The sequence below is a fragment of the Myotis yumanensis genome, unplaced genomic scaffold, assembly GCF_028538775.1.
Source record: "Myotis yumanensis isolate MYYU_CA2020_CCGP unplaced genomic scaffold, mMyoYum1.0.hap1 SCAF_15, whole genome shotgun sequence".
In the NCBI taxonomy this organism is placed as follows: domain Eukaryota; kingdom Metazoa; phylum Chordata; class Mammalia; order Chiroptera; family Vespertilionidae; genus Myotis; species Myotis yumanensis.
In genome coordinates, this window is record NW_027223766.1 from 31,634,817 (window position 1) to 31,647,106 (window position 12,290).

A 12,290-nucleotide genomic window follows, 5' to 3' on the forward strand; every position below is an offset into this window, starting at 1 on the left:
CCAATTTGCTAACAATGGCGAAGATCATGGTTGCCTAGGCAACAATGACTAGAATGCTTGGTATAAAGGTGGGTCTCAACAGTTGACTCACCAGCAGCTGTACAACTGCAGCAGCAGTAGAGGTGAGAGAAACTGAGGGAAAAGTAAGCTGAGGTGGATCAGTGGATCGACTGAGTCGTACCCTGACACCGAAGCACGAAGTGTTTGTTTGTGTATCACCATCATTTTGTAAAAGTCTGATAATTTTCCACTTGTTCGTCAAGATGGAAAACTCAGATTCTGGCGATGAAGGAGATGAATCTGCGGCCCAGCGCAGAAATCAGACGAACCGATTAGCTCAGGATTTTTATCGATTTGTAAATAACCTGAGTGAAGACGAGTACAAGCTTATGAAGGGTAACAATTTGCTAGGCAACCCAGGCGAAAGTACAGAAGAAGAGTTGTGGAGAAGATTTCACCTAGCTAAAGACAAACTACTGGAAAACTCAGATGAAAATACAGGTATACTTTATTTGTGAGGGGAATAGGATGGGGTGGATAAGGAACTTCGTAACAGTGAGTGTCAACCAGAGATTATACAGAGTGGCACAAATTAATCTGGTGCTAAGTAACTTCTCAACAAGCAAACAAACAAACAAACCACAAACCTAGCATTTATTCATTTTTTTTTTGGTGAGAATGTCAAGGTACTTTCCCCTCCCCACCCCACCCCCATTCACATTTGGGTTGTTTTATTTGTGAAATAGCCTATTGATACTTTCCTTGGTTTTCCACCTCAATGGAAAATTCCTCCTTCTACCTGAATTATTTTTTTTCTATATAGACCAGCGGTTTTCAACCTGTGGGTCGCGACCCCTTTGGGGGTCGAACGACCCTTTCACAGGGGTCGCCTAAGACCATCGGAAAACACATATATAATTACATATTGTTTTTGTGATTAATCATTATGCTTTCATTATGTTCAATTTGTAACAATGAAATTGGGGGTCACCACAACATGAGGAACTGTATTAAAGGGTTGCGGTATTAGGAAGGTTGAGAACCACTGATAGAGACATATGACTTCCTCACCAGCAAAAACAAGTATTTCATATTCGAATCAAGTAGCTCTCAACTGGGGGCATTTTACAATATCTAAATATATTTTTTTACACCCTGTGGGCAGTGGCTAGGAATGCTGCCCAGCATTCCACAATGCACAGGATAGCTCCCTAAATAAAGAATTGTATGGTGCCAAAATGTCAGTAGTGTTAAGGTTGAGAAACCCTGCTCTAACCTCAGGGCCAGTGTCTCTTTCAGTGTGAAGCAGAGACTTTTACTATGTACTGAAGAGGATACTGAAATAGTTTGGTTCTTGAACATGGTCCTATATGCACTATGCTAGGATTAGTCTACTCATTTATCTAACCTTCAATTTCATGTCAATTCAAAATCTTGGTAACATTAGTAAGTATTCCAATACTTTTAAACCTATAAACCTTCTTTATATTTGGGTAATGGCTATAATAGTCTTGTATTTTAAAACAACTTTATGTATTATCAAAAGCACTTAAGTCAAAAGCCTAGAAGTAATGTGGACTAATGAAAATTACCTAATAATGTAAACTGAAGAAAAATAACAAGCACTGTACCTTACCTGGTATTTGTCTTGTTTAATTGCATTAGTAAATTTTGACAGTGGAGTGAAAAAACTGTTGTCACTTGACAGTCCTCTCCCAGGATGTGTATACGATGAACTATTAAAAATAGACCTCCATATTCATTTTTATTTTATTTATTATTTATTTTTTTAAAAATATATTTTATTGATTTTTTACAGAGAGGAAGGGAGAGAGATAGAGAGCTAGAAACATCGATGAGAGAGAAACATCGATCAGCTGCCTCCTGCACACCTCCCACTGGGGATGTGCCCGCAACCAAGGTACATGCCCTTGACCGGAATCGAACCTGGGACCTTTCAGTCCGCAGGCCGACGCTCTATCCACTGAGCCAAACCGGTTTTGGCTATATTCATTTTTAATAAAACAATTCTCTAAATTTATCTAGGATTATCTCTGTCTTTAAGATAGAATTGAAACTTTCTTGCCTTTCCTTGTCAATTTGCAGCATGGCTTACAAAATATTAATTCTATAAATGTAAAATTTGTTTACAAGATCTGAGTATTTATCAGCATTTTAGTTTGTTTTTGAAACAACGTTTCAGAGTGCTATCCTACGATGGCTCTAATCTTGGTATTTCCTTTCTGAGCTCCCCACTTTTTTGTTAGCAGGTGAAGGAGATGCTCCCGATGATGTGTCTAGCAGTGACTCTTTATTAGACTGGCTCATGTCTTTTGAACCAACTGAAAATGTGACAAGTGGGCAGAGAGAACCCCAACCTTGGAGAGAAGTGAGCCAGGTTAATCCTCCCAGTGATTTCAGATTCAGTTCTGGCAGTTCAAGTGTAGAGAGCAAACGTGTACCATCCATAAGATTTCCCAGAGGACAAAGTGTGGAAAATGGCCACAATCACCTGGAAAACCCACAAGCTGAACCACGACTGATAAGACCATCTAAATCAGAACAAAGAACACCAAGGCCATCAATAAAAGTCACACCCACTAGAGGTCAGAAAAGAACAAGAAGCAGAAGCCCAGACCACAGTAGAACCAGAGCAAGAACTGAAAGTAGGTCACCTCCACGTTCACTGGGCCCACTTTCACAAAGATTCCATCACAGGGCATCAACTCCAACGAGTGGCTCTATTAGAGACCAGCTTAACGCTTTCGAGCAAGCTAAAAATGTGGTATGTGGGCAAGGAGAACACCAACCTTGGAGAGAAGTGAGCCAGGCTAATCCACATGGAGATTTCAGATTCAGTCCTGGCCATCCAGGTGCAGAGAATAAATACGCACCATCTACAAGACTTCCCAGAAGAGAAAATATGGAAAACAGCCACAGTCACGTGGAAAATCCACAAGCTGAACCAAGATTTACAAGACCATCTAAATCAGAAAAAAGTACACCAAGGCCACCAATAAGAGTCACACCTACCAGAGGTCAGAAAAGGGCAAGAAGCAGAAGCCCAGACCACAGTAGAACCAGAGCAAGAACTGAAAGTAGGTCACCTCCACGTGCACTGGGTCCACTTGCACAAAGATTCCATCACAGGGCATCAACTCCAACTTTTGATCAGCCTTTTGTAAGTGAGACTGGGAGATTTTTTAGAACTCGGCACCAGGAAACATCGACACAGCCAACAACTGCACTTGAATCGCAAAATAGGCATCTTTTTGCAACATCTGGGACAAGGAATGCTGTTCAAGGAGAATCTTCTCCAGACACAACCGGTGACGGTGAATCTTGTGGATTGAGACAGATATACCCAAACATATGCCTCTGTTCTACAGTAGGACGAGTTCATCCTGTAGCATATTCTGAGAGAGGCAGCATAACTAATAGAACTCAAATAACATCTGAGATACCAAATAGCACTGCCGCTTTAGACAGTGAACAAGGAGAACATAGGCATATGTTTTCACATTATGAACAGGCAGATATGAGAGCTTATGTTAGTACCATTGGAATTCCCTTTTGTGGAATTTTAAGTACAGGCTTCAGTGATACAATACCTGGTGCAATTCAAAGCACATTAAGGCAGACAGTGACAGATTTTAGTGGCTCCAGTAGTCCTGTGGACAGTGAGAGTGATTTAGAGCCTATTCAGTCAGCGCCACGTCGATACATGGAAAGGGCGGAGTCACCCGATGGAAGAGATAGTTCTCATGGTAGGAGTTTTAGTTCCTACTCAAATTCTAGCTGTGATTTCTATTTACATTCCACATTGACTTCTAGTTCAAACTCCAGTTACACATCCAGTTCCAGCTCCAGTTATACATCTGGTTCCAGCTCCAGTTACACATCCAGTTCCAGTTACAGTCTGATGTCCAGTTCCAGCTCCAGTCTGATGTCCAGTTCCAGCTCCAGCCCGATGTCCAGTTCCAGCTCCTTCAGTGATGAAAATTCAGAAATTAGCACCCTGTTCTTTGAAGGCAGTTATGAAAGAAGATTCTCACCACACTCATCAGAAACCTGGGGTGACAGTAGATCTATGACCCCAATAACATCAGATGAAAGTGACTCTTGGGCCTCTCTTGATCAATTTTTACTCGTGAATGATTTTGATAACCATCCAACAGGACTCAGCAAAGCAGAGATTGACAACTTGGCGATAAGACCTTTTTCTGAAAATGATACATCGAAAGTCTGTATAATTTGTATGATGGAGTACACAGAAGGCAACAAGCTTCGCATACTACCTTGCTCCCATGAATATCATGTGCACTGTATTGATCGCTGGCTGTCTGACAACTCTACCTGTCCTATTTGTCGCAGGGAAGTAGTAGGTTCCGGTTAGAGAGAAAATTTTAACTGAGATCTGAATTCTCAGCTATATAAACTGTTATAGTGATGGACAAACAACAGTCACCTGGCTTATACCCACTTCTGGAGTGATGCTTAAATATAACAACCTGAATTTAATTGTGAATCGAAATGAAATAATATGTACTGAACCACTGGTTCTTGAAGGAATTATTGTACTTTCCCAAATTTCTGTTTGAGAATAAAATAAACTGTATATATTTTTCAAATTATTTATTTACTTGCATATTTTTTATTAAGTAATGGTGTCAAGATCCTTTTTTAAAAATACGTTTTTATTGATTTCAGAGAGAGGAAGCGAGAGAGAGTGAGAGAGATAGAAACATCATTGAGCAGCTGCCTCCTGCACGCCTCCCTACTGGGGATTGAGCCCTCAACCCCTGCATGTGCCCTGACCTGGAATTGAACCATGAACTCCAGGTTCATAGGCTGATGCTCAACCACTGATCCACACCTGCTGGGCAATATTTTTTTTTCAAATTATAAGAGAAAGTTTATTTAGAAAGTTACAGAGCTAGTAGAAGTGAGCCAGATCGGCTGCATAGGCTCAGGAAACAAGTTACAGAAGCAATAGAAGGGCCGATGGAGCTTAAGAAAAAGAAAGGCAAAGGCAATGTACCTGGGAAGGGGAAGGGAAAAGTGTAGGCGTGCCCCTAAGGGGGAGAGTACACTGAGAATAAAAGGAAATATTACAAAGTCAAATAATATTGACATAATTGACAGTAAAAATTCATACTATAGCAAGTAACGAAATTTCTAGAAAAAATTAGCGGATATACTGGGTTGGGTTAATCCTTATTTCATAAGAGAAATGTCTTAATATGACATAATCAACCCACATAGATCCTGGTAGTCTTACCTAGTCATGTAAATTCCAGACATCGATCTATAGCCATGCCCTTATATTGGATATGGATGCAAAGAAACAGGAACTCAGCCACAATAATTATGCAATTTAGAAATTAATTGGAGTCACATAAGTCATGTTACATTCATAGAATGGTACAAAAAGCTTTGAAAACCTCTTCCTATCTCTCTCCTATCTCTCTTTACCACACCTTAATACTACCTTGACTTTTTCTCCCATTCCCCACTACCAATGTATCAATCAGAGTCCTGGCTGAACATTAACAACACACTTGGAAAAAGTGATGGAATAGCATTTAATAAAGAGACTACTTTTTAAAATGTGCAAGGAATGGAGGGAAAGCAAGAGATGATGAAGTACCCTGAGGCTAGCAACTGTGGGAAGCCTTGTATTATCACTACTAGGCTTGAGGGGGCATACAGACTGCAACTCAGAATGTGCTGTAATGGTAACAGAAGGCCACCCAACAAGAGCTGTGACCTTAAGTAGACAAATGGCAGCCACTGAGGGGATTCATGGAAGTAAATACTCTTACCTTGCTTTCCTCCTGATTTCTAATCTCCTGTTGGTAGTTCACATTAGCTAAACCCAATCTGAAGACACAGAGCGAGAGAGACTGGTTGATAAAAGACTGGTCAGCCTCCTGGAATCACAGATTAGGGTAGAGAAGGATGGTGAGTGTATCTGAAGAGCAAATCAGAGACCACCTACCACAATCAGCATCCCCAACTCTCTTCACACCCAGTCTGTCTGTGTTTTCTTGCTGCTTCCTCTTGTTCTTTTTGACTCAGCAGTTTAACAACCCTCTTAAATACTCCTGCCTTGTATGGTAGAGAGGACAAGTACATTTTATCTTTAGAAGTGATGAGGTGAGAAACCCTTAGAACTCAATTCTCTTAAACATTGGTTTGCACTTTGGTTTGCTGTGCTTGTTAACAACTAAAGAAAAAGGGCAGTATAGGTATTTCTTTTAAAAAAATACATTTTTATTGATTTCAGAGAGGAAAGGAGATAGAGAGAGGGATAAAAACATCAATGATGAGAAAGAACCACGGAAGGGCTGCCTCCTGCACGCCCCCCCACTGGGGATCAAGCCCTCAACCCAGGCATGTGCCTTAGGCCGGAATTGAACCTGGGCTCCAAACCAGGCATGTGCCCTAGGCCGGAATTGAACCTGGGCTCCTTCAGTCTGAAGGCCAACACTCTATCCACTGAGCCAAACCAGCTAGGGCAGTATAGGTATTCTTTAATTTTTGCCACATGAGTATATTTAAGTTTCAATATGTTTTTATATATAAGTTTAGTTCATATGATTATTTTAAGATAGATTCTTATTTCTTATAAAGGGTTTTATGGTTTATACATGCCTCTTAATCTTTGTGCGAATGACCCCAAAGCACTTAGTTGCTGTTGGAGCCTCCTGAGTTGCAATCTGAAAGTCTTAAAAATAAAGCCCGAATTAAAACATGTCTACTAACTCAGTGTTAATTGTCCCCAGTAAAAATAAAAATATCACCCCAAATCATTACTTAAAATCAAATTTCAGAGTAGACTTCCTTTCCAATCCAAACATAGTTAAGGGTTTTTCTCATAATGCAGCCAAAAAACTCTCTCTTTTTTTTTGGAGGGGGGCAGGGAAGGGTATATTGGCCAGTCCAGAATATTTTACTTAAAAATTTCAATCCTGGTTTAGGTGAGAATACATTATATTAAGACCTACAGTAATAATCATAACAGTCATAAATTGTGTGCAGTATGAAACCTTGTAAGTGTGGATAGTGTTAAGCATAAACCTGCTCTAAAAATTTAATCAGAATAATCTCTGACCTTTATTTCCTATATGAATTGCTAGTAGCCACATTAATTGCACAGAACTATAAAACATAATGGGAAGTGGAGGTGAAGTTTTTAATGTGCCTTTGAACTAGCATATTTTTCACACAGAAGATACTTGCATGGCCAGAAAAGTAGACTTAGATCAAGCCTCTAAAGTTTCACATTAAATTACAAAAGTTATGTGAATATTCTATTTTTTTAATTAAGTATTTCTCATACCAGATCTACTTCATTTAAGGTAAGTAAAATAATTATAACAGTAGTTGGCTTTCTTGCTATCCTAATTTTTTGCTTTTACCCTAAAACATTTAGGAAACTAAAAAGAAGGAAAGTCTACTGTAATTACCCACATTTTTGTTTATTGTGCTCTTTCTTCCTTAATGATATCCCAAGGTTCTTTCTTTTATTGTTCCTTTTCCTTTTAGAGAACTACTTTTAGTCATTCTTTTGGGGTAGGACTGCTAGTAACAATTCTCTTAGTTTTTCTTTATTAAAAAATGTTTTGATTTCCTTTTTATTCCTTAACAATATTTTGGTTGAATACAAGTTTCTAGGTTGAGTTTTTTTTTTTTTTTTTTTTTTTTTTTTTAGCAGTTGAAAAATATTATGCAACTGCCTTCTGGTCTTTGTTTTCTATTGAGAAATCCATTTTAGTTCCAATTGTTTTTCCCTTATAAAGTAGGGCCTTGTCTCTTGCTGCTTTCAAGATGTTTTCTTTGGCTTTTAGAAGTTTCACTCTGATATGACTTGGTGTGCATTTCTTTGGATGTATCCTATTTGGAGTTTGCTCAAGCTTCTTGAATCTGTAGGCTATGACTTTCCCCTAATATTAAGGAAGTTTTCAGGCGCTATTTCTTTAATAACTTTTAACCCCTGCTCCCTTTCTTTTCTCTTTCTAAGACTTCTATGATAGGATTGTTATATTTTATTTACTTATTTACTTACTTACTTATCCTCACTTGAGAACATGTTTTTATTGATTTTAGAGAGAGAAGAAATGAGGGGGAGAGAGAGAGAGAGAGAGAGAGAGAGAGAGAGAGACATCAATGTGATAAACATCAATCATTGCCTGCTGTACTCACCCTGGGGATCAAACTGGCAACCTAGGTATATGCCCTGACCCAGAATCAAACCCACAACCTTTTGGTGCACGGATGATGCTTCAATCAATTGAGCCACTAGGACAGGGCAGGACTGTTATTTTTTTTTTTCTTATAGTTCCACAGTTCCCCAAGGCTCTGTTCATTTTTTTTGTTTGTTTCAGTCCACTTGTTTTTTTTTTTTTATTGTGGAAAAATAACACAAACTTTAACATTTAAACCCCTTTTAAATGTACAGTTCAGTGTCATTGTGTCCACATTATTGTACAACCATTACTATTTTTCCACCATCCCAAATTGAAACTCTCCACTCATTAAATAATAACTCCTTATTCCTCCCTCTTCCCACCTCCTGGTAACCATTATTTCACTTTCCCAATAAATTTGACTATTCTAGGTACTTAATGTAAATAAAATCCTATAATAATTGTTTTTGCATCTGACATTTCATTTAGCATGTTTTTAAAATTCATTCGTGTTGTAGCATGTATCAGACTTTCATTTCTTTTTAAGGCTGAATAATATTCAATTTCATGTATATGCCACATTTTGTTTATTAATTTATCTGTTGAATAGTTTTCAACTTTTGGCTATTTTGAGTAATGCTGCTATGAATACTGGTGTACAAATATTTGTTTATGTCCCTGCCTTCAATACTTTTGGGTATATACCTAGACATGGAATTGCTGGACCATTTGGTAATTCTTTTTTTTTAAAAAAAATTTATTTCTTTATTGATTTCAGAGAGGAAGGGAGAGGGAGAAATAGAAACATCAATGATGAGAATCATTGATTGGCTGCCTCCTGCACGCCCCCTATGGATCGAGCCTGCAACCCAGGTATGTGCCCTTGGCCAGAATTGAAACTGGGACCCTTCAGTCCACAGGCTGATGCTCTATACACTGAGCCAAGCTGGCTAGGGTGCATTTGGTAATTCTATGTTTAATTTTTTTAAGAACTGCCATACTCTTTCTCACAGTGGCTGTACCATTTTATATTCTGTTCATCTGTGTACAGATTGGGTAATTTCTATGTTGCATCTCCAGTCACTGATTTTTTTTCCTCTGTCCTTTCCATTCTGCTGTTAAACCCATCGAGTTTTTATTTTTAGTTATTGTATTTTTTAAGTTCTAAATTTCCATTTGGTTCCTATTTATATCTTTTATATCTTGGCTGAGACTTTCAATTTCTTTGCTGAAACATTTTTTAAAAATATATTTTATTGATTTTTTTTTTTTTTTTTTTTTACAGAGAGGAAGGGAGAGGGATAGAGAGTTAGAAACATTGATAAGCTGCCTCCCGCACACCCCCTACTTGGGATATGCCTGCAACCAAGTTACATGCCCTTGACCAGAATCGAACCCGGGACCCTTGAGTCCGCAGGCCGAAGCTCTATCCACTGAGCCAAACCGGTTAAGGCTTTGCTGAAACATTTTACGTGTGCTTGTAATGGGTAGTTGAGACATTGTATGATAGCTGCTTCAAAATATTTTCAGATAATCCTAACATCTCTGTCATGTCAGTGTTGGCATCTATTGATTGCCTTTCTTCATTCAGTTTGAAATCTTTCTGGTTCTTGATGAGATGATGATTTTTCAATTGAAGCATCGATTTTTGCATATTTTGTTATGGAACTCTGGATCTCAAGGCCTCCTGTTTTAGTTGGCTTTCTCTGACATAGCTCTGGCAATGGAAGGAGGGAGTCCTTCCTTTTACTGCCCCATGAGGGTACAAATAGAAGTTCCATGTTCAGCCTTCACTGACTCTCTCAGGAGTGGGAACAGTTCTTTGTCACTGGTGGGGGTGGAAGTTCCAGCTCCAACTAGGCTTCCAGTGATACCTTCTGGATGAAAGGGGTAGGATTGCCTTATTACTGCTTTCCAGGATGCCTTCATGGGGTTGATGGTCTCCTTACTGCTGAGGGGGATGGAGTGGCTGCCTCATTATTGTCTGATAAGGGTTAAAGGTCAAATTCTATACATAATCGCCACTGACAGTGTGCAGTTATTGGAGACTTTTTGTGTTTTGTTTTATTTGTACCTGATGGTGTTTCCAGGTCACTGGACTTCAGCTCCAGGCATGGAACATATGTGGCAATCACACCTCTCTTGTTCTTTGGGTCCCAATGTCCCTAGCCAGTCTTCCTTCTTCTTCCCACCTTGCAAAGTCTTCTAATTTTTCTTCTACCTATAATGCCCAGGGGTTTCGATGCACTTATTAGGAGAAGTAGGGAAAATATTTTTACATCTTCTCAGAAGAAGTCTGAATTTTGAATACATTTTAAGATGGAGCCTAGAGGAGTAACTGATGGATCAGGGGGTGGGGTGAGAGGGAAACAGAAAAGTCAAGGGTTTTGGTCTTATTAACTAGAAGAACAGAGCTGTCATCAAATGAGATGGGGAAGACTATGTGAAGAACAATTTTTTTTTTGCAGGGGAGGGGAGTTGGAGCTCAATTTTGCAAAGGTGAAGTTGGAGGTACATGTAAGTGGAGATGTTGAATAGGCAGATAGATAGACATGCTGATGTGGAGTTCAGTGGAGAGGTCTGGGAAAATATAAATTTGGGATTCATCAGTATATGCACAAAGTTTAGAGGTTTGAGAGTGGATGAGATCACCATGACAGGGAGTAGAGATAAGGGAACAAAGATGTAGAAGAATGGAACTCTGGTGCAGTTCTTTCAATATTAAAAAGTTGGGGAAGGGTAGAGAAATCATCAATGGTGACAGAAGAAAGGAGTAGCCAGTGAGATAGAAGCAAACCAGAAGTCCAAATGAAGGAAGTGATATTGCTTCTATATTGACTTCCTATTTCAAATTCTACTTCATGTGTCTCTCCCTTCCTCTCTTTGTGCAGATGCTCCTAGATTTATGAGGTTAGGTCCCTACAAACCCATTATAAGTTGAAAATATCTAAGCTGAAAATACATTTAATACACCTAAACTAATATCATAGCTTATCCTAGCCTTCCATAAACATGCTCAGAACACAATATGCATAAGACGGTGGCAACACAGTATACTGATGATTACTTACCATCTAGATCTCAATTTGACTTGGGAGCTGTCAATATCATAGCGCATATTACTAGCCTGAAAAAAGATCAAAATTCAAAATTTGAAGTATTATTTGCTTTATTAATTAATTTGAAGTATGGTTTTTACTAAATGTGGATCACTTTTGCGCCGTTATAAAGTAAAAGATATCTTAAGTCAAACCATTGTAAATTGGGGGTGTCTGTATATCTCTTGGCTGTGGGCTGTTTCATGCACAGGGGGCCACATGCATTGTTTTGGGTCAGGTTGAAAGAACCCATGTAGTGTGATTAGCACACATGTCTGGAAAATCTTAGTGGGATATTTCCAAGGCTAAAATATTACAAAGGAATTTAAAACTTTACTTACCAGTTTTATTGTGACTAGTAATATTGGTATTGTAATTTTGAAATGAAACCATATATACAGTAGGATAAAGCAATTAGTAAATGTATTATTATTTGTAAGTAACCTGGATGCTTTCTGGTGCTCATCATTCCAGCTAGCCAATGACAGGCACAAACTTCTAGATCTGGTTCTTCCATGAGGGATTTTCTTCTTCTCTTTTCTTTTTGATTATTTTTCTCTTACTGATTTCTAGTGTAATTCTACTACAATCAACCTTCAATAGTTCTAAACTTGTGGAGACTTTCTCTGTGGCCCAGGTTGTGGTCTGCTTTGATAAATATTTCATGTGTACTTGAAAATAATGGATACAAATTTTTATGTTGTATCATTAGGAATTTTTCAGGTGTAACTGTTTCTTTTCACAGATTGTAATATGAAACCAGACCCTCACAACAAAAATCTCAGGGCAGGAAATACCCTTCATTGGTATAACCACTTCATCAGTTCTGTCTAGATATTTATTGAATAAGTAAACATTTCCAAAAAAAAGGATTAGGCAAAATGTATTTGGAAGCAGAGAAAGTTATAAATTCCTTATCTAAGATGATTTTCTAAAGCTGTAAGTATTCCTTTAGATACTTGAGACTTGGCGCTAGCCAGTTTGGCTCAGTGGATAGAGC

General features: G+C 38.5%; 1 protein-coding gene across 1 annotated transcript; it reads left to right on the forward strand.

Annotated features, from left to right (window-relative positions):
- Positions 1 to 263: 263 nt before the first annotated feature.
- Positions 264 to 4,396, forward strand: RLIM (ring finger protein, LIM domain interacting). Its single transcript, XM_070392741.1, has 2 exons — positions 264 to 501; positions 2,271 to 4,396. Exons 1-2 carry the CDS (start codon positions 264 to 266, stop codon positions 4,394 to 4,396), a joined length of 2,364 nt encoding a protein of 787 aa, XP_070248842.1.
- Positions 4,397 to 12,290: the final 7,894 nt, after the last annotated feature.